At 38.0% G+C, this 23,738-nt stretch overlaps 1 protein-coding gene across 9 annotated transcripts in view; it reads left to right on the top strand.

Moving 5' to 3' along the window:
- NCKAP5 (NCK associated protein 5) overlaps positions 1-23,738 on the top strand; it is a 364,594-nt gene that overhangs the window by 219,595 nt on the left and 121,261 nt on the right. For 8 of the 9 annotated variants that reach the window (XR_013774902.1, XM_079311233.1, XM_079311231.1 and 5 more), the window contains one exon: positions 18,886-18,976. Coding sequence is in view for 8 of the 9 variants with exons in the window: in XM_079311233.1 (XP_079167359.1) it covers positions 18,886-18,976 (91 nt within the window). In the remaining variant the exon portion in view is untranslated. The remainder of the gene's footprint in view (positions 1-18,885; positions 18,977-23,738) is intronic. The other variant, XM_079311234.1, reaches the window with a different exon arrangement.

Here is a 23,738-nt window from a genome sequence, read left to right as displayed (position 1 = left end):
CCCCTCCATTAGTATTTCATGAGCAGGAAAGGAAAAGAAATGAAATGTGTTTCCCAGTTTATCAGAGCTGTGAGGGGAGTTGTTATTAATTACTGGAACAGAGGGATAATATTAATATCTTTGCCTGGCTGCTCCTGCATACACAGTATCATATTAAATGGAGTAAGAAAGCATTTGCTGTCCTTAAGGAACCAGGCATGAATTAGTTCCACTTTCTCTGAGCTTTGTAGGTCTGTTGTATAGTTGGAATTTAATATAAAAAAGTAAAGGAATTTCAAGTGAAATGAAAATTTACCCGCAGCAGGAAAAAAGATGCCAAAATTAAATGCACAAGTTCCCACTGTGAGAAAGGTGCTTCTGAAGGGTGATAAAAAAGATCCATGTAACTGTGCAGTCACTGGAAAAAAATTGTCCCATGTCTCTCCTGGAATTGGTAATTTTGAGACTCTTCTTGTTGTTCTTCACATTGGCCATGGCCTGTAGCTCAATATAAGTTTCAATATGGAGCTGCAGCACAAAAGATCAACATCACCTCTCTCTCCCCACATCATATGGCTGTTGTAACCATGATTTAAGACACTTTCAGTCCCTGGCAGAGTGATAGCTGTGTTCAAAGTGCACCCACCAGAGTTTGATGACTCCAATGCTGCTCTCCTCCCTTCTAAACCCACACTCAGCTCTGTCTCAGGTGCACAAGCTCACTTATGAATCCAACTCACAATGATCTTACTGATGAAGTTCTAAACTGTCCTTGGCATGGCTGAACTTTTCCCTCTGAATTTGGCCAAAAGTGTTAAATAAAAAAAATTGTTACAGTCTTCCAGCCTTCTGTACATTGTGTACAAGCCTCATTCTGTCCTGACTGCTGATAACAAGGAATACCATTTTCTAAGTTCATATTATTATGGATTATTAAGATGGTTTATGCATTCAATTGCAGCCCTGTACTAAGGGAGACTAGTCTCATAATACATTTAAACTACAAAAGCAAACAGTGTTAAATTATTAGGAAATGAGTAATACTTACTCTTTGTGGAAATAAACAAAATGTTACCAAAATTAGGGCTTCTAGAATGTTAAACCAAGGTATGAGCAAAAGAACCTGAAACTTAATTTTGAAACCTACCTTTAAGGCAGCTTAGACAATGAAAAATTATCATTCAGCCAGGGAGAGTTTAAATAGCAAAGAAAACTGGGAAAAGATTTACCAGGCAATTGATGGTCATGGCCTGATGCCACATGGTCCTGACAGAATGCACAATTAACCTTTTTGTTTTATTATTTCTGCTTCAAATACCTGCAAGGTTATAATATTACCCTGGGAAAATGAATTTGAGTGACCTACAGCTAAGTATTGACTTGAATAGTAACAAGAGATGATAGGTGCAGTGAGGAGATCAGTATTCCTGCTCCACCACTGAACCTTTTTAACTATGTGTGTTACAATATTCTTAGGGCAAGTACCTGGTCAACACCTCCTTATTTTCTCATTTTGTTACAGGGGGTAATGTTAGAGCTTCACAAAAACATTACTTAGGTACACTTAGCCATTGAACAAAATTAATGCTGCTGTGTTTCTACTTTACAGCGTGTTGCTTTCTAAAAATATTGCAACATTTTAATGTGTAGCAGTGATGCAGATCTGGGAACATGTTTTGAACTTGTGGTCTGTTAGTGTTCCTCATAACTCCCCATGTCATTGGGGAAGATGCAGTGTCTGAATTTCTGCCCATAATCAGTGAAGAAATTGCTGTAACTATGTTGCTTTTCTAAAATACTTCCTTTTTGATTCTTATAAGTTAAAAAAACATAAACTCATATCACTTTTCTTTTGAATAGAAGTTATTGATGTTGCAAGATGCTTGCCTTGACAGTAAGGTTACATCTCTCAAAGCCTCAGCCTGGTTGGGTCCCTCTGAACTCAGTCAGACCCCTGCAGTTTCCTCACCTGCTCTCAGCATCCTTTCCATGCAGGGCAGCGGAACCTAAATGCCTCCCTGACACTTTTGGAAATGCCAAAAATAGAACTTCACTAATGGCTCCCAGCCAATGACTCAACTAATAAAAAGTGAAAATTAAGGATGGGAAAATGAGCCAAGGACTTCCAGACAAGAGTTGGCAAAATTGAGATCTAGGAGCTGGGTTATACAGCATGTGGATATTGATGATTTGGAGGAGCTGTTGACCAACTAATAAGAATGAAATATTCTGGGATAGTTTTGTCTTATTGATATGTGAATATTAGTCTGAAAATAAAATAACTGTTTTTCTTGGGTTTTTTAAGTAAAATTTCCTCATAGTTCAATAAATGAATGTATGAATAAATTTTTGAGAGGTTTCTGTTGCGACTAATTTAGGGAAGCACAACACATGGGCAGTGCTGTTGGTGAAACTTCAGAGAGAGTTAAAAAGTTGGAGTTACTGTGTTTTAAATAAGGATTAAAAACAAAGTTTCCAGATATTGCTGATTTCTTTTTCAATTGTTTCCTTGGACTGGAAAGAGCTCTGTACTGACCTGCCAGTGAACCCCAGGATTTAGCTGTGTCTGACTCCACAGACGTGGTTTTGTACAATGGGCTCCTGTTCATGCCTCAGGTCTTATTACAGTTGTTGTCATCAAACCAGCAGATTTAATATGATAATGATTGGGATGTTACAAAAATATCCCTAGTAGTGGAAAAAGAAGCATATTTTGCCTCTTCAGGTACCAAGATTAAAAGAAGAAATCTATTTAAGTGTTGAAAATTTCCACTTAATCACATTAATGTGCCACAAACACTTGCTGTTTATTCTGTAGCAGTTTGTTCATGTGTTACAAGAATTACCAAAAGAGAGAAACAGAGTGTTTAAAATGGGGAGAGGAATCCTTGGAGGGGGAGAAGAGGAAAAATATACCAAACATGCATGAAGAATTTTGTCATGAACAACATTTGATTGTGCTCTTGCTTAGGGCGAAACAGAAAGACTTTGCTGTTTAATGTATTGCAGATAGGCAGTATAACAAAGTCAGCCTGTTGATGGTGAAGTCAAAACATCTTTTTCTTCTTTATTGCAGTACTCTTGTAGCAATGCAGAGAACTTCAAGTTGCTTTTCTTTGAGGAAAGCAGTGGGGATAGCATCCCTACAAGGTAATGTGCTGCTCTGAATGACAGGTAGGAGGCAGGAAAGGAGACAAGAATTTCCAGCAGTGTCTTTCTCTTGCTTGGAAGATCAGATCTTCCTGACAAAGAACTCCAGAACAGTTTTACTCACAGTTCTGCAGTGTTTTGAATTAGCTGTAATAACTGATTATTCTGAACCATTAGAGTGGATGGGCAGCCTTTGTGATGGCTCATGGTAAATGTTGACTTACTGCTCCCATCTGAAAACAAACTGCTGAGCCATCTTAATGAGCCTGTCCTGCACTCTGCACACGTTCCAAATAATTGAATTAAATTGAATATGAGGCCTATGTAATTGCAGCCAAGTTTATTTGATTATATTCCCCACAAGGAAGGTAGGTACAAAAGGTTTCAGTAATTTTAAAGCTCTGTACAGTTTGTAGATTTTACGTCTCTGTTAATTGTGAATTTTGAAAAATTAATGATATTGGAAGTATTTCTGGAGTGCTTATGTATCTTTTATCAAAGTTTTTGGTAGTATTCACTTCAATTCAGATCCTATTTATTCTTTCTGAGGGTGCTTGTGTGCAGTGGGCCTGGGGAAGGTTGTGTAGGAACTGTGACTGCACACTGGGGATGGACCAAAATCAGGCAATTGTTTCCTCTTGCATTTAAGATCCTGAACATTTTTAGTATTTTTTTTTTCTCTTTTATCAGTCATCACTTTTGCAGTGCTCCTTTATGGGTATCTGCAGATTTCTGCTCAAAATGAAACATATGGAACAAAACAAGTCAGAGGTTAAAGAAAGCTCTCTGTTTAAAAAGTTGTAAATTACTGTTAAACTGGTGTGAGTTGTTGATTTAAATTGGTGTGAATGTATAAACTTTGAAAATTTGTACTCGATTGATCGTTGAACTGGACCCATAACAATACAGTGATGAACAAAGTGATAATCAAAGTAAAACTTTAGGATCATGCAGAATGGGCCATCAGAGCATTTCCTGGAGAATATGTTGTTGAAGTCTATTAATAGATTTTTAGTAAGTCTCCCTAAGTAACATATGCAGGCATTATCTGGTTCTAAAGTTAGAAAAACATGGCATTAAGATTTCTAGTCTTGCTTTTTATAGTGGTGAAAATACTCAGCTAGTAATTCAGATAATAAGGAAGTGCAGCCATAAGTTCTAAAAGTAATTCTAATTCTCTGGGATACCATTTTCTTAACTGTAGAAATAAAAGCAGCCAAAATATTTAAGGGAAATTGTCCAGCAGAATTTTTGAAATTATATTCATGGGAATTCCTTCTTTGTTATTTTTTCCTTTAATTTAATATTAAGTTCACACAAAAATTTGGGCTGGCTTCAGATTTGAGTAAATTAAATCTGCCTGTCATGTCTGTGGCAGCATCAGCACTGGACATAATCTAGCACAGGGTCTGAGCTTCTGCAGAGAATTAAAAATAGGACACCAAGGAGGGAGCCCTGGAGTCACATTCAGTCAGAATGACAGTGAAATTTGATAGTAGCAAAGGTAAAGTGAAATAATACTTCTTGAAAAAATAGCCAAAACAAAATTAAAGCACAGCCCACCATTTCCTAACTGTTCAAATGCCACCAAACTGGACCCATTCAAGCTTTTACCATTGAGAACTGAGGACCTGAGCTGAGCTTTTCTAAGACTTGTGTTCTAGGATCTAGCCTGGATTGAGCAGTTGTATTAAAAACAATAATGAGTGGCTTTCTCTGTCTGTTATTCTTGTTACATGATGAAATACAAAGACCTAAATGCAGACATACTCACAAAAAAAAGTCAAACAAAGAATTAAATATTAAATAATTAAATAAGTAAACAATTAAATATATTTAGTGGAACTAAATCAATTTTCATGTAACTTTTTTTCTGAATATGTTTTTTTATCAGTTTTGCTGTATGACATCGGTCACCATGGATGACAGAATTATTTTACATTGCCATCTGCTGCTACTAAGCACAGGTATCTGCTGAAAAAAAAAAAGGAAAAGAAATGGACACCACTGGGTGAATTCTTATTTATCCATATTATTAGGTCATATAAAAACTCTGTGTACAAATGGGATTGAAAATTCTGTTGAAAGGCCTTGGCTCAGAGAAGGATTTAATGATTCTTTGAGGATGGAACAGTTTCAGCAGTAGCTGAAAGATGCATTTGCTTCTGGTGGTACAGTGTTTTGAGAAGTTCATGCAAAAGTGATTTACAGTATTTTTTGTTTATTTTTTTTAATAATCAGTTTATATTCCCTGGCCATTGCAGTTCTGGTTGTGATTCACAGTGCTGTCCAGATGTCAAATTTATCTTGCAGAAGTGAAGCACTACAGACCTTGTGTTTGTAGTTCATAAAACTTTAGCTATCCTTCGTTTATACATTTGGCATTTTATCTCAATTTTATGCAATGTGTGGGTAGAAATATATAAATTTTATAAATGACATTCATTAGTATATATACTTGAGAGCTTTAATAAAGTGTTGTAATTCAGTATAATCTGTGCAGTCTGCATGGCTTGAAAACCTCGAGCAAAATTTTTCATCCCAAAGTAAACATGAGTGAAAAAATAGACATTGATAATTTTTTTCCCATGGTATTTTAAAAATAATTAACTGTTAGAACTGCCTGTCCTCTAGGAAAGTTGAAGTTCTATTTCAGTAACTTGAATAGGTTGCAATTTTTAGAATGTTTTTCTTTAAAATCAGACTTCCACATTTATAATATTTCCACATTTATGTATTACTAGACATATAGAATGGGTAATTATATTTTTTAAAAGAGGTTTTATATATCAAGTCTCATATGTTTGGACTCTGAATGTAACATGTACATTTTTGCTGCCAAATGAAATATCTTCATGATTGTTAAAAACTGATCTTTTTTCCTTTATTTAAAATGCAAGTATTTTCAACCCAGTACAATATTGCATCATAAAATATTCATTATTTTGGATCTACACTGATTATAAATTTTCAAAGCCTAGTTCAAAAGCAGATGATATTTTTTTCATCCAAACAATCATAGTTGGTTATTCTGTATTAATTTATTGGAGAACAATTGTATTTTAAATATTTGGATTACAGAGCAAAATTTCAACCAAACCAGGGAGTTTGTATTTGTTTAGATAAAGGACTAAGATGTAAAATAATGAATTTACACTACTGAAGAAAGTAGAAAGCAGAGTATACTTGGTATGATTTGGTAACAAAGGATTTAACTGGGTTGCTGGGTTTTGTTCAGACTAAATTATTAACCCATCCAGCAAATGCTTTCACTGAAATCTGGGAGGAAGTTTGGACACTTCTGGCTGACTGACTCTAGGCAAGTTACCCACTTTTCCTGTGCCTTTTATTTTTACCAAAAATGAGAAAGTTTTAAGACAAAACACAGAAAGTAGGAAGTGCCAAATGATTTTGGATGTAATTTTTTTTGGTTGTCCAACATTAAGGCTTTAATACTGTCAGATATTTTGTAGAATACAGGAAAATAAGATTTTTGTATTCACAGTTGGAAACTGTTGTTTATTAAAGGCATGTTTGTGCTGGAGGTACATTCTCCCTTCAGATTGCTGGTAATGCACAATCTTTTAGGTCTATTAACCATTTTTCAGCCCTTAATGCTAACATTTAAATTCCTCCAGTTTGTATGTGTTTTGATAATGTTTGTAAGCAGATGCTTGGAACAACTCTTTTGACAACAGCAGCCTCTGATTAATAATAAATAATACTCAGTAGTAAAATGAGTTGATTGCTCATGTTTTGAGCTAGCAATTGCTTTTTCCTCTTGCTTTAATTTTTCATCAGTGAAAGACTGAAAGACTTGTTCCCAACTGAATTAAGAATCCAGAAGCTTTCCACTTGTTCAAAGAGTTTTGGACATAATCTATCAAAATCAAGATGTATTTGCTCAAATTCTAAAATATTTGCCTTTAACAAACAGTGGTAGAAGACAAACAGTAAAAGTGATCACCCCACCAGTTAAGGATTTGTCTCTCCTCCTCCCATAAGACTGTTTTTCATTTGGAGATGCATCAGTGTAAATATCAAAACAAAAAAGCCTGTGTGAAGAAAAATGTGGCCTTTATTGTAAAATGGCTTGCCATATTCCTTCAGCTATTCCAAATATTGTTGGTTTATAATTTTTACATTTCCAAACAGTAAGTATGTTTTCTTAGCAGGTTTAGTTTATGCCATTTGCAGCCAAGCAATTTCTCAGCCCATGCTATGTGTTTAGTGGCTTTAGCAGTGAATTAGGATGTGAGATCATGGAGATTAAGGAAATCTATTACACTTTATTGTAGTATTCTGAAATTACTTTGAAGTGAATCATTAGCAATGAGCTTAACAAAGGTATAAAAATACTGAGCTAGCACTGTCCTAATAAAAAGATTGGCAGCATCCTTATTTTATAAGAATCTTGAAATAAAAATGCTGTTTAGAACACACTAATAGAGACAAATACGAACAGACAAAATAGAACAGACAAATATGGATAATTTATAAATTGCTGTTATAGTGTAATACTGTTATTGCTCTTTATTTTAAAAATAATTGAATGTGGGTGATCTAAAGTAATTCAGTTTCATTTTAGCTTAGTTTTACACTCAATGCCAGCATTGGATGTTCTGCAAGATGGCACTGGTTGCATTTGTGTCAGGCAGGGTTGTCTCTCCTGACCCACTCCCCACCACTGCTCTTTTTGCAGGGACAGGATTTTTGTCCACTTGCTTTATTCTCCCCTTTGCCTCCTCTTGGCTGACATCTATCTGAAGTAGACAGATGTCAGGATGGCAAGATCTGTGTTTCCCAGAGTGAAGCACAGCCCCCTAGGGAGGTCTGACCCACCCTGCCCTCTCTGCCCACCTTGGCCTCTCCTGGTCACACCTCTCATAAAAACCTTTTTCCTTATAACTACAGAACATTGAAACCTGAGTGAATTATTATAATAGTGTCATAAAAAAGAGCTTAAATTAACAGAGCAGGCAGGAGTCTGAGATGTCTCCTGTGCCCACAGTTTGTGTTGTGGAACTGCCTGAGAGTCCAGCTTCTTCACCTGCCCAGCTCTGCTCACATTGTGGGAATTTCCCTGTCATGCACAAGAGGTTCTGCCATTTTTGCTCATGATGAAGGTAAATGGTCCTTCCTTTCTGAAGAACAAATGGAATATTTAAAGCTTTGTGCTGCTGTTCAGTGCTTGATGTTCATTCCCAACATGTCCAACTCAGCCTCTCTTTCCTCTCTCACTGTGACTTTTTTTTGTTGTTATTGCCCTTTTCCCCTCCTGGACATAAATATCTAAGTTGGTTTGCCAGAAATCAGTCTCCAGTGTGGTAATGGTTTGTTTTAAGGTAATGATAGTTTTCTTTCAACATTTTAGAATATTTAATTAAGGATTCAAAGGGACATTTTTCTTTGTGTTGATTCTTGCTTAGAGGGGGAAAAAGTCCCTCAGGAGAAACACTAAATCATTTCTTAGCAAGGCAGGCTTGTGAGGCTTTGTTTCCACCAGATTAGCTAAAATACAGCCTGTGTGCTCAGCTCTGACTCTATGAAATGAGATGTTGAGTTCAGTGGAATGACTGGTGCTCAAAGTTAGGCAGTTTTGCAATAATTCATGCTGGTGTGCTTTGAAACTGGTAGACATGGTAGTTTCTGGAGTCATCTAAATTTTCTGAATTCCTCTGGCGTAAACTCAGAATCTTGAAAAATGCTGAACTTCATGTTTTACAGATATTTTTTGAGGTTTTCATAGTAGACTGCTGTATCTGGTATCTGTTCTTTCATATCCAGGAAAAACTGCTAATCCAGTTCACAACACAAGAATTTCATTTGCTGAGCCAGATTTTCAGGTATCTTAACATAAACGTGTTTATTCCTGAGACGATCTTATATTTTTGCAGTAGCACAAATTGCATGGGTAAGGTAAGTAAACTAGTGATGTCAATATTACATCTAATGTTAATTTCTGAAGCTAGAAATGTGTATTAAATATGCTTTGAGTGCTGTTCCCGGGTTAAACTTTTGCCTAGTGAATGTATCAGCCTTTTCTCTGCAGTGGATCTGTTCCACTTTGCACGTGTTCAAAAGGATCTGTCCCCTGGAATGGAAGTTCCTGAAACTTCTTTGTGCCCAAATATAATTTTTATTCCAAGGGGTGATGGAAAATTATCTACTTGGTTTGGGTGCATGAAAAGTTGATTAAAGTTGTATCTTCATGGATCTGTTCTGAAGGCTGCTTGTGAAAGGTGACAGCACAGAAATGAAGCTCTTGTCTTTCTAGAGCTGGATGGCAAAGATTTGCATTTCTCAAAGCTTTCAAGTTATGTCAGACCTGATCATGGAAACAGCCTTCCCCTTGAAGGGAGAGAAGGGAGCTCATACTGAGGCTTGTTTCCTGTGTCTGATGAAACTTTGATTAGTGCTTCATCATAAAGCTGTTATGAAATAGAAACTGTTAATTTTCAGAGGGAAAATCTGAAATAAAGCCACAGAGGTATCCTATGACAGTGGGAAGTCTTGAAAAGAGGCTTCTTGAAGCTTAGGCTGATGTGGTAACTTCTGGATCTTCCTTTCTGAAGCAAATGAGGTTTGAGTTGATTTTGTTCTCTGCTTTAGATATTATGAAAAAACAATCCTAAATAATTATGCTAAATATTATTACAGTGGAAAAAATCCCTATAGGAAACATTAATGAGGTTTGCAATAAATACTACATTTACAAATGACCTAACCTTTGTTTCATTATAGTCATATCTTATGAGATATAAACAGGGTAATGTTCAAGCAGTGCATTTTTTAGAGATTTTTGGAGTACATTGTGAAAGCTCCATACAGAGCTGTGCCCACAGGATTCCCATTAAACACAATGGGGGCTGTGTGGCTAAAATCCTGCAGAGCTGTTTGGAAATGGATCCCGTGCTGTGCTGAAGATAAATGATTAAAGAATGAGTGCTTGAAGGAGGAGGAGGGAGTGATGCTGTGATTCCTCACTTAGGGCTGTAGTAGGACTGAAAATCCTTCTTAAATGATGTGCTGTTGGAAGATCACCTAATAGCTCTCCTGTTTCTCAGAAGAAATACCAATGCAGCACAAATGGTTAAACATTTCCACCTTAGAGATGTCTAGACATCCTTTCACTTCTCTTCTCTACATTTAACTTTTTTGTTACACTTTTTTTTTTCTGTCTTCTTACTTCTTGCTTAAATTTTTCATGCTTTTTTTTTTTCTTGTTCCCAAGTTCTCTTACATCTTTTATGCTGTGTTGTCTTTATTCTGATCCTCCTGTCTTGTATTGTTCTCTTCTAAATTCTCTCCTTTCTCTCTTCAAATGGGAACAGGCAGTAGTGGGAGCACATCCATGCTGCAAATATTTCTGTGTATTTCAGAGCAAATCCTTCATCCAGAAATGTTCCCCTGCATTTATTCTGTTCGTCTCCAGGATAATCCAATTTAAAGAGAAGGGCTTCAGTAGTGTCAAATTTGGTATTTTGAAGCTGTGTACTCCTGTTGTTACATCATACAATGGATAGTGGCTGTGACAGAATACAGTGTTTGGAAAGATGGTAGAGTACTTTATGGAACTTAACTTAGAGACATGAAATTGTTCCTGCCTTTTTTATTTCTTTTTTCTAATGCAGCTTTTACTTTTTTCCTCTTGCATTTCATTTTTACCTTGATGTTATTCTTTTTCTTTTCTTTTTTTTATTTTTATCTTCTTTTGCTTTTGATAGGCTTGCACCCATACAGAAAGGGACAACATGAAAAGTTATTAATGACAGAATACATGTCCTTGATTTTTTTGTGACCAGTTCACAATTAGTTTCATGCAGTTCTTGTTTGTTGGTATCAAAGCTGATGGTGCTGTTTATGACACTACTGCAGCACTCTTCTTTGTGCACTGTCATGTATTTTTATTGCCTCATTATCAACTGCTTGGTTGTAGAAAAGCTGTCAATATAATTTTAGAGAGGCTACCACTACCTAATGGCACAGGTAATTAAGCCCTTGGAGACCTTTAGTCTGACCATATATTACTTGTTTAGGGTGCTTTGCTCTACTGCTGTGATTTGGAAATCTAAAGTCCTTAAACTGACAAATAGGATTGTGACATAGCTAAGAAATTTTTGCAGCTGTGTGAGGGTGGTCTTGGTATCCCCTTGTAGCTGTGACTCAGAATTGAATGAGAGCTTTTTAGTTCTGAGGGGCTGTACAATTCTGTAAATAACTTAAAACAATAGTGGTAGGTCTGCATCAGGGTCCTGATATGCAAAATGAAATATGAATATTTGGAGGAACTGGTAGATGCGTCTTTCCATCCAGCTAAGCATTTGCAAATATGGAAAAACAAATATTTGTTTAAAATGTAGAAAAGAAGAGAAAAAGTAAACCCCCACCATTATTTGAAATTGGAAATATTTGCAGTCTGTTTGCATAGTTGCTTGTAATTTTTTCTGCAGATTTCAGTTGTGACTATTTCTGCTGCCTCCAGCACGAATATAATTTGAACTTATGATCATATGTTTAAGATGACACATTAATTAACTTTCTGTGTGTGCCTGGTTCTATCCACTTATAGTTAATGAAAATATCTCCTGTCCTAAGGTCCCAAATATGTTACTGGGGAACTGTAGGAGGGACAGTCCTTCCAGTTGAAAAATCCTTTCAGTTGCTGGTGAGCAGTTTTTCTGCAAGGCTTCGTCTTGGACTGGATTTTATTCCCCCATGCCTGTAACTTAAAAATCATATAGAGGGCTGGTGATGGAAGACACCCATGCAGCCCATATGGCATTTGTCTATCTGTCAACACAGAAATAAACATTACCACTGATTTCTAGGGCTGTTCAGAAGCTTTCTGCTGTAGATAGAAGTCTGATGAGTGAAATCCATATGACTGAGAGAGACAATGGAAACACTTCCAACATTTCCTGGCTCAGATGGTAGCTAGAGCAGTTTCAGAGAAATGTCAGCCCTGCCATTGCGTGATAACAGAATTCAGACTTGTGTGGGAGCAGTGATGTGCCAATGCTGAGGTCTTTCAAAACCCTACCCTGCTTATCTGGTGCTCAAAGTATTCCTGTTATTTTAAGGACACCTTGAAAATTTCCACTGGGATCAATGATCAGTGGTTCAACACAGTAAAAGCTGTGCTCAGTCTTTCAGTTCTGTGTGATTTGGAGTGGTGGTGTGGTCTAGGGGACAGAGAACCTGGTCAGGTTGTCACTTTGGGGAAGGATCCTCTGCTGGTGGGGCTGGAGCTCGAGGCTGTTTCACTCCAGCACGGCCATGCAATCACTGCCTTCATCATGCACACTTGTGATGCTCCTCATCCTCAGAGAGCTGCCCTTTGGGCAACAGGTCAAATATGCTGGTTTGGAGTGTGCTTTGGAAAAGAGGAGTTAGTGTGAATGTGTGAAAAGAGCATGGCTTGTGCAGTTTGGGTTTGCCACTAGCAAGTGCCACAGGTCTGATCTGCCCAGTGGCTGTGGAGGGCAAAGGGCAGTGGTGATGCTGCAGCAGAAGGGTTTGCCTGGATATTTCTGCATTGATAACCTGTGCTCATGAATAGAAAGAATAAATATAAATTATACATTATATGTGCATCTTTCTGCTGCTGTTATGAAGGATGTTATTACTTTATTTTCCAGCTGAAATATTAATTGGGGATATTGAGCATTCAGCTTTCCCCATCTCACTGCTTGTACCAATGCTGTATCCTAAGCAGAACTGAAAAACCCTTGAGGTTTAAAGCCCCTGCATTTCCCATCTGTCAGCTTTCTTTTTAAGTTTATCACATACCCATTTGCACTTCTCTCTCTCTCTTTAATCCATTTCCAATATCTAAATTCTTTGTAGAAGGCTGTGTCTGTCTGCTGCCCCCTCCCCTGGAGCTCCCAGCTGGCTGCAGGGGCTGCACAGGGGCAGCAGGCTGGGACACAGCCCTGCCAAGGAGGGGTCACTCCATCCTGGGGACCACCATGGGTCACATACAGGGCTCTCAGTGTGGCTGCAGGCACTGCACAGCCTGGAGATGAGCTGCAGACCAGGGGAGAGCTGAGGAGAGCCATGTCTGCTCCTAATGGGAATCCCTGGAGGCACTGGGCCATCAGCAGCATCTGCAGCTCAGACAGCCTAATTTAATAGAAACCAGGTAGAAAGAAAGAAGGACACTCCTGCAAGGATGCAGTGGACAGGAACTGCTGCTGATGAGCTCCTTTTTTTCTGTTACATCTTGTAAAGGCATTTTGATATTTTCCCAGTTTAACCTGATCCAAGTTTTGAATGGAGTTGTGAGGGAAGTGAGATGCAGGTAACCCCAAATCTGAGGCTCAAAATTACTAACAAGTATGGAAACAAATTTATCTGGGATCTGAGAGAAGCTCTTTGATTGGATTATGAGACTGGAGAGAAAGCTGAGAAGCTTGGACAGAGGCACAGAGTTCTGTCACAAGGCCAGACAGAATGAAGTCTCCAAAGAGACAACCAAAGTCCTGGTAAAAATACCAGCTGCTTCACAGGTGAGCAGGAGCTAAAAGAGCTGAGAAACCACACAGGAACCTGTTCCTTTGTCTGTATCAGGTGGCAGGAAGGGCTGAGACAGCTCAAGCAGCTAAAACCCAGACCAAATCTCCAGGAAATCTATAACTAAAAAGAGAAGTCAGGAGACTTAAATAGGAGAAAGGCAGGAAGCATTTCCTGAGAATTTTAACTACACAGAAGTAACAACTTAAGGTGAAGATAGAGAAAGATCTGTTATTGATTTTTTTTCTCTAAGAGTAAAAAATTATTCTGCACCTTGCATGACATGAGAAAGAAAAAGCTGAAATATAAATCTCAACTTCTGCAGTAGGATTCTGTAGAAACTTTTGGATACATCTCTGTAAGATTAAGTCAGAATCTAGCTGGAGGAATTGTTGTGATATACATTTGAAATAACCACCAAGTGATGTCACATCAGCTTGAGGATGGTGAGAAGGGAAGTTGATAGCACCTAGCAAAAGGCAGCTGCCAGCCTGTGGAAACCTGGAAGGAATTAGGTGAGGGGGAAGGGGTTGAAATTGTCACCTACCTTCTAGTGCTGAGCAGCTACCTGCTACGTGTGCCTTGGAGGAGAGCTGCAGGTGGGACATGGCTGAGCAGGGCATGGGTTAGAGAGAGGCTTTGTTTATGGCAGAGAGGCACAAAGCAGGTTTTGATAGTTTGGTTTTCTGACCATGGCTCAAAGGATGAGCCTGCCTGTGAAAGGGATGGTCCTGAGAAAACTGATGGGAAATTGAGGAGCTGAACTGCCCAGTGCTGATGCATCAACCTCAGCAGGGTGTGCCCAGCCTGGCCTGCTTGCAGGGAGGCAGCAGAGCTGTCACAAACACAACATTGAGAAGGGTTAAAAGCAAATCTCCAGCAAAAATACAGAGGAAGCTTCTACCTGCAGCCTTGGACACACGAGCATCTGTGTGCTGTGAGTTGCTCCATGGGCAGGGAATGATGTTTCTTCCTTTCCAGAGGTTCCTTTCCCTCCCTTGCCCTGGAACACACTTGGAAAAAAAGCCAAAATAAATAACTGTCCATTGCAATTGGATTAATTTCCTGGTATACTCTCAACAGCACAGGACAATTTGGGTATTTTAAGTGTAAGAATGATTTGGTATTCAGGAGGAATAGCAGCAAGAACCTGTGGATCATAAATTCAAGTCCTCAGCTCTTGACCATGCTGTGTAATTAATTTTGTAAATGAATCAATTGTGGCTTAAAACCATTTGTATTTCTCATCCTGCTACTTTACCTGGTTGGCTGGTTCAGAGTCTCACTTTTTCAATTATTACAAACATCCTAATTCCAGCCTAAATGTATTTCTAACCATGAAATGCAACTTGTTTTTTCAATCATCTGCCTTAGGTTGATGTAGTTTTCTTTCACACTTTTTCTCACTGATTCTCTTGTGCAAGTCATACCTGGCTGCTTGAACCTGTGGTGTCTTAAGTTCAGCAAGTTGTTCAGTCTCTTCTTGTGGCACAGACTCTCATTTCAACATCTTCAGAGCAATCCCTTCTGTGGGATCCTCTCTGGATGAGCCACTCCTGAGCACTTGTGTTTGTAATTGTAAATATCATCCAGATGGAATCTTGACAGAGCTTTTTCCACAGTAGCATTAATATTTGATTTTACTTAAATTCTTGCATTTCAGGAACAGATTCTGGTTACTGAATGCCTCATTTCTTCCTCTGTTTTGTGCTTTGAAAAATTTATCCTTAGGTTAGGACTGGTGGAGATCTGTTCCTCTACATTAAACCAGCATTTTGTGAGGAAACTTATGGAGTTTGTGTTGAACATTATCTTCATTTATTCTCCTCCAACTCCCCCAACCCCACCTAGATGTATTAAAAAATAGAAGTTAAAAGGAACACTTGGGTTTTAAGAAAATGACAATTTTCCATTCAAATAACAAATGTAACAAAAAAATTAATGGCACTATGTGAGATGCTTCAGATGAATATAGAGTAAATAAAATACAAAAGAAAGGGGATGATAAATGTTCTTAAATAGTGCTTGAAGAATGTAGACTCAGAAGTGATGAGCTTTAGAGACCAATTTTTCAGATTTTAACAGCTTGCTAGTTACATAAGATACAGAGAATCCTTGGCAAAGCAGTCCAGCAAGAAGGCAGAATACACGTGTGGGGATAACTATCCTAAAAATAATCTGGAAGTGCTGGGTGTTGGATTGGGTCCAGCTGAGATATTAGAATCAAAACCAAGAGCAGATAACCTTTTGTGGTTACCAGAAGGGAAAAATATAGGTCATTATGTAGAACTAGCGTTTCATAAAGCTCATAATTTTTCTACTTCACTTCCAAAATTTTCATACCCTTTGGTGGCCTTGTTCAGAGAGCAAAACACAGGATTCCAAGCTAAATTTGTAGAGGCTCCATTATTTTTTCATTCTTTAAATAGGATTTGTAGTAAATTTGTAGTTCTGGCATATGCTGTAACTGTGGAGAGTTTTATAGATCATAAGATAACCATTGCTTTTCAACTAAGGTGCCATTAATTCATGCATCAAAATCTCTCATTCATTAGAAACAAGTCTTGGTTCTCCTCCTGTACCATATTTGGTGCAGAAATGGGCAAGTGGGATGTGAGTGGAGAAGCAGCAGCTCATACTGACCATCAGAGCTTTGCAGTGAATGTGGCTGAGAGCACAGTTCACCTCCCTGTTTGTCAGAACCTGGTTTTCTCCTCTTTTTTCAGATGTGCCATGGGTACCCAAAGCTTGTAGGATCCTCTCAGGGCTGGTTTGATAATGATGAGACCACACAGTCTGTCTGTGCTTCACCTTAGTAGCTGTTCAGCTCTGCAGACTTTTATTGTGGCTGCAAACAGCAAAACCACAGAAGTCTCAACTGTCTTTAACTGAGCTCTTGGTCATGTTGCAAAAATTGCCCTATTGCTTAGAAATCATGGTGCTGATGGAAGGTGTCTCTGGTTGCCACAAGAAACTGTGTGCTGGCCTGTTCCTGAAAGGCTGCTCAACAACACAGGCCTGTGGTCCAAAATCAGTATCTGAGTTTGACTGAAGATTAAAGAACCTATTACATTTAAGAATTTATAATTTCCCTGAGTTGATTTAAGTGATCATCATAATTTGCAACTATACTTTATTTTCACTTATACTCTTAGGGTTAAATTGAAAAACTCTGATTTAGTGCTGGCTGAATCTATTCTTTCTCCCATTTTTGTTTGTTTGTTTATTAATTTGGAAGAATGTTGTGGAGGACTAGCACTGGAATTGCATTTGCATAGATAAACACAATAATTAAGAATGCAATTACACCATTAATTTAAAAATGAAATGGTGAGCATGTTAAGAAATTAAATCTTTCAGTGAGGGCTGCACAGGAATTTGTGGTGTGAACCAAAATGATTTGTTCTTTCATGTAAAAGGCATCTGATTAAGGTCAGCCTATGAGCAGAAATGGTTCCAATCTGCAACTGAAAAACTGCACCACTGTCTGCACTAGAGATTAGAGCTGGCTTGGTTTTATGCACATTTGGTCAACAGATGGTCAAACTATTCTGTGGGCATTCTGGCAGTGTAGAAGTCTGCACATCAATGACAAAAAAACCATCACAGGAATAAGTAGAATGTCAGTGTTCATCTGGGTAGAATGAACACCCAGTGTCAGTTTCTTGAAAAGTAGCATAGTGGGCTGACTTGAAAGGAGAAAACCAGGAATACCATCACATTGTTGCTTAATTAGCCAATGCCATTCATTCTGATAAGTCTGGAAGAACAGAAAGATTATGAGGCTCATATAAAAGATAATACTACTGGCCTTTGGCCAGAGCAGTTAGCTAATATTTTCTGTCTCGCTGGATTGTTACCTTGGAAATAAACAAATATAAAAAGATATGCTGTGAATAATTCTTCTGCTCAATTTCATTTGGAAAGAGCACTACAAAAAAGTCATGTTTCTCTAAACACAGTAGAAATAAACAGCAGCATGTTCTGATATGCCCAGGAATACTGGCACTTTCTTCAAGGTCACTGTTTTAATACACAGTGTATCTGGCAGTATGATTTAAGGTATTCCTTTCTCTCTCCTGCTTTTACATCACCCTTATGCCTGTGCCAGAGCAGCTTTCCCCTCTCCAGCCCCTGTTCTATCTGGACTGGTTGTCCAACTACCTCAAGGTACTGAGACTGCTTGAAAGGAAAAGAGCAGAAAATATGAAAGGGAGAAAGAAAAACTGCTGCAACCCACTGGAGAGGCTGTACAGGGGTGAGGGTCTATGCAGGGCATGGGGAGGGGGAGAAGTGTGAGGGCCTTTGGCTGGAATTGTCACTCCCTGTTTTTTGTGGTGAAACCCAGTGTCTTTGTTGTTGTGTCCATCACTGCTCCTCTGGTTTTGATGCTTTTTCTCCTCTTACCCATAGCTGAAACCAGCCCTGCTCCCAGGCCTGCTGTTTGTAGTCAACCTCTCCTAATCCATGGGATTCAGTTTATGATTCAACTTATTGAGACCAGTGTTTCCTGGGTGGTTTCCCTTTTTCCTGTAGTGGGAAGAAGCAGAACTTCTTATTCTGGGCAGGCTCCATTCAGCAGGGTTAGTGTTATTACCAGTTTAACATTCTTGATGAATGTGTGTAGATCAAAGGTGACTTTTGATGGTGTCTATTAACAGCTTCTAAAACAGAAGTGCAAACCTTCCTCCTTCAACTGATGAAGCTGAAGTTGGTTGCATGATCCTGAGATGCTGGTACCAGACTGGAGTCTGAACAGGTTTTTTACACAGTTTTAAAGGCAGAGAAGGGTGAATGTTCTCAGCAGCTGTGCCCCTTTGAGCCAGGGCAGGGGCACAGGCTGCTCCCATAACACAGATTGCACATCAGGGATGCCATGGACAGCCTGAGCTGCACAAACCTCACCACTGGCTCAGAACTGCATGTGGGGTTTGTAATCTGACTGTGCCTTAATGGCAATAATCTTATTCTGGTGTTTACACTGTTAACACATTTAGTTTCAGTTTTTGTAATGGAGCTCTGGTAGAATTTAAACCATGCATATTCAAAAGATAAAAGAGTGGCCTTAATGTGTTATTCATAACATGGAGCATGAGAACATTATAAGGCTAGGATTGTCTTTAAATATTAATTTCATGGTAGCCATGGATGCATTAGGCTCTTGTAAAGAACAAAAACACTGAATGCAACTCTTAAATGTTTTCCATGCAGTTGACTTTTGTAAATATTTTTATTCTCTAGAATGGAGGAGACAGTGAGAAATCTGCTACAGAGCCAAGGATCCCCAGGCCAGCATGGAGAAGGAACTGTCAATATCATGAAGGTATATCAGGTATTAGTGACTTATTACCTGTTTTCTTGTGATAGAAAAGTTCTTTAAAACAAAAATCCCACTACTGAGATAAATGTGTCTGGCATTGTTTCCTCTATTTGTTTATTAATTATGAATACTTCTAGGTGGTTGTTGGTTCCACCTACATCTTCCCAGGTGTTTTTTCAGCTGAGTTAAAGGTTTTTAATTTTATTGTTCTTGTGTTATCTGCTATTGTTGCTCCTCATAGTTCACAAAGGACAAAGAAACTAGTTTTGAAGCCTTTATTAAACCACTTAGTATTTTAAGTCAGATGTTCCAGCATCTCTAGTAAACATAGGTGTTTTTGACAATTTGACCTTCAGATTGTGATGGATAATTTTACCATTCACGTTCTTATTGGGTGTGGGGATCCCTATCAAACTTCACAGTTTCATATCCCTGCTTGTGGCAGGTGCATTTTATCACCCTCCCTAGGGGTAGAGAGAGTGTCTCAGGACTTAGGAGAGGAAGATTTTAGAGTTTTTTCAAAGGGAACCAGGTCTGTTTATAAGACAGAAGAGTTTTGCATTTTCCTAATGGACTGTTGCATTCTGTAAACAGTGAAACTGAGGTAGTGGAAAACCTTTTAATTTAAAAGTCTGGAAACAGGAGTGAGATACATCTCAGCTGATCAAATATCAGGCACATGAATTCTTAAAAATATCACTTAATGAAGTCAGTGCTGTGCTGTATCTTTTTAAACAGAATAAGCATTCTTATAAAATAGTGAAATAATATATTAAAGTCTATACCAGGTAGTGATCCATTGATAAAACACTTTTCAAAAGTTTTAGTTGTATTAATTCATTCTTACAGCTGATGGATCAAAAATACAGCAGTATAGCTAAACAAAAATGTATATTAAAGAGTATTTATCACTGTAATTAAATTTTCATTTTAGGCTTGGGTTGTAAAGAAAAGAATCTTTCAGTATAACCTTCAATATAATCAAATTTTCTTGTTAAAATGATAGCCTGTAAAATTTAATTTCAGGACAAATTAAATTTTTTGTTGAAGTTATAATAGAACATCGTTCTTTAGAAACTGGTGACAAAGGCTTCTCTGTTTCATGCACTATCTTTTTGGAGTGCAAAAATGAAACTCAGTTCCCTTGTCTTATTTCAGGGTTTAAATCTATGCATCCTGCCCACTCCTGCCACCATACAGTGTACTGCAGTGGGCTTGATGTCATCTCTCCTTAAGGTGGATTTCTTGTCTGTCTGATCATAACAGACATCTGGAATGATTTTAGCATCTGCTTTTCTCTGTGCTGTCTTACTGTGGAAACCCCAGTAAGGTGGTACCACAATTAGGTCTCAGCTTCTTTGGGTTTTGTTTTTGCACTCTCAAGAAGAAAATAAAAAAAATACTGCAGTTTTGTTTCATAGAAGTGAAGGTTTGAGGGTTCTTTATTTTTCTTTTGGGCACTAAACTGGAAAAAATTAGTTGTGTTGTCTTTGAAATTTGAGATTTTGTGTGCTGCTTTCCTAGTGGGGAGATAAACCAGTCATTTCAATTTCAGTGCTTTTATATTTCTGTGTAGTCTTTTTCACTATCTTTTATTTGCTTCCTATTTTATCAAAAAAGGGAGGGAATTTAGGTATGGTCTTGGTTTTCCTCCTCCTTCTGGGCCACACTGATATAGACATTTGTTGTCTCCAGCCAGGCAGGAGAGTGGGCACTGGATGTGTTTTGTGTAATAAAGTCTGGGTTTATTTTCTGACCAGCAAAAGAACAAGGCAGTTGTGCCCAGTTATTGATGCAAGAGCAGTTCCTCATCTTCCTTCAGCTCTAACAAACAGCTCTTCCACCTAGCAAACTGAGCCCTTTTGTTCCCTTCTTTCTGGACTCAAGGTTTTGTTTGAATTTGTGCTCTGGGCAAATTCCTCAAACTGGAGCTTTGCTTTCTTCCAGAGGGAAGCTGTTTCTGTCCCTTAAAGCACCCACATACCTGGATGCTGGGATTATTTTAATGCAGAACAGCTTCCTTCCCTTCCTGTTCTCTTCTTGCTCCTGGGAATATTTTCACTTATGATATCACTCAGCTAGTTCTTTAGCCATTTTAATTTCTTGCATATTGCCTCTGTGCAGTCTTCTTTGCTTATGAATTTCCTCTCCAAATCCATGACTCAGAAGCAATGGATTTTCCTCTCCTGGAGGAATTGCTAGGCTGCTGCATCATCCACCAGTCTGGGGCTGGAAAACATGTCAGAAATACAGAACATTTGTTTTGGTTTTTTCTGAGTGTCTCTTTGGGTCATTCTTTCTCAGATCCCTTTTGTTAACTTTTATGACAAACATGAACAAATGGCTTTTTTTTCTGGTAATTTGGAGGAATGGCAGCATTCCCATGCCCTGGTCAGAGATGAGCTCACTTGGTGTGTGCTTTACTCAGTCACACAGTAAAAGCAGGGCAGTGTCACAGTCACAGCTCATACCTGAAAGGCTCCTCAAAACAGGTACTTGGCAAAGAATCTCTGGCCTGAAATCTTTACAAAGCATTTTAATGTTGAGAATCATATTAATGAAGTTTTCTATGAATCATTAATTTGTTACTGAAACGAGCTGTGTGAAAATCATGGACAAACATACCATTTAAATAGATGATAAATCTTAAGTAAATGCTGTTTCCATATTCAGCAAGATATATCAATATTGCAACAATGAAATTTGTATTCCTCCAAATGTACTCAGGCAGTTTTTTGATATATTTATAAGCATAATTCACAAATAGGAATGGAACCTGAATGTAAAACCCAGGTAATGTTCCTTAAAAACATCAAATGTAAAACCCAGGTAATGTACCTTAAAAGCACTGATGTATTTAGGTTTTGGGGAGCATGATAACCATATTATCAACCTGTATATGTGAAGGAAGTATAAATTAAGTTTTATATGTTATATTCTTATGCACACAGAAACCTTCTTGAATCTATAATTACTAACATCATTCTGAAAGCCATTCTCTACAATCAGTTACCTCACTGAACATATCCTGAATCTCATATTTGCTCTGTGATTTGTGTGATAGGATCAAAAATATATGATCAGTTGGTTCAGTAGAGTAAGGGATTTTAGTGCAGACTCACAACTCTGCATTTCATAATAATTAATGAGGTGATTTCCAGTGTGACTTATCAACATATGTCCCATATTCTCTGACAGTGTAATTGCAAAATTTTGTTAGATCTTGCCAGTATTCTTACTTAAAGCAAAATATTCTAACTCTTTCCACAGACCATAGATGCCCTATGGGATTTTAATTTGCTGGATTTACAAAAGAGTTATGTCATTTCTTTTGGGTAAATGAACTAAGAAACAGGATTGTAAATAAAATGCTCTTTTGTCATCATTTTACATAATAATAAAAAGAAAATTTATAATGAATGCTTGCATAAATGCAGACAAGAATGCATGTTATTTGAATAGCCTTAACCATCATATTTCTTACTTTAAAGTTTATTTGACTAAAAGACTCTAGTATGTATTAGCTTTATGGTGTTTCCAAGAGACATTGACCACCTAAAAATTAGATCATGAAAGGCCAAACCAAGAGCTCATGTATTCCCCAGAAATAATTGTGAGCAGTTCTTGAACCCCAGACTTTGGAGCAAACACCCCACAGCCTTTCCTTCCTGAGTTTGCCCTTGAGATTTGGATATCAAGAAACTTTCCTGTTTGACCACAATGCTGGATACTTAAAGTCTTACCTGATTACAAATCTCTCAAAAATTTTTAACTCTTTTTGACTTTATCACTGACTGTCAGTGAACAGTGGTCAAAAGAGATGAGGAAGAGAATTTTTTGTAAGTTCACAACTTACTGTAGTTCTGAAATTGTCCATATGAACACTAAAGCTCAGGACAGACATGGTGCAGTCACACTGGGGAGGTAAAAACATCCACAAGTGATACAGGCACATTTCAGGTGGCATTATTGACCACATCAACCCAATTTTTATCTGCAAGCTTTTGTGTTACTCATATGTGGAACAGTTGCTGTGGCTGTCACTTCTAATTTGCACAGCCCTTGGTGCCAACAGCTCCTTCATGAGAAGAAAAACTATAACTATTGGCAATATAATTTTGTCTTAACACAAAATTATTCAATCCTATTGTTCAGGCCATTGATATGTAACATTTTATAGATGGGGCATGGCCATGAATTGAAAAAAGGCACTAGCTGAATTCCCTAGCTAAAATCCACTCAGGATTTTTAGTGCTAACATCTATTGCAGAAAGGGAATATATATCCTTAAACATCTGTCTCTGGAGTGGAAGTGCCCACAGGGGACTGCATGAACCAAGCCTCCTAAGCTCCTAAGGAGTACATTAGTAGGCAAATATTAGCAGATTTGTGTCTCCCAGAGAAGGGCAGAGAGGAGCCATCCACACCCTTGGGAGCTCCTCTGGCAATCCTGGGCTGTCAAGGACACAGCATTTGCTGTTGGACTGCTTTTTCATCCAGAGAAATCCTGGGCTAGCTCAGTAACAATTTAACACCTTATGGCTTTTTGTAGATTGTTATCACTATGCAAAGATTTTGATAAATATTTAACAAAAAATGAGGTTGGATTCTCTACCCCCAAAAGAAGGTGCTGGTGCTCCTGAGACACTGTTGAAAATTTCAGTTTTGTTGCAAAGAGTTTTCCTTTTTTTGGTTGTTCGTGGTATCAAAGCAGAGCAATGGAGTTTTTTTTAACACAGCAAAGCCTCCTAAGTGAAATCTGCCATTTGTGTGC

The sequence above is a fragment of the Erithacus rubecula genome (assembly GCF_903797595.1).
Source record: "Erithacus rubecula genome assembly, chromosome: 8".
NCBI lineage: Eukaryota > Metazoa > Chordata > Aves > Passeriformes > Muscicapidae > Erithacus > Erithacus rubecula.
Note: the sequence above shows the minus strand (reverse complement) of the source record. Positions and strands in the feature narration are given on the sequence as shown.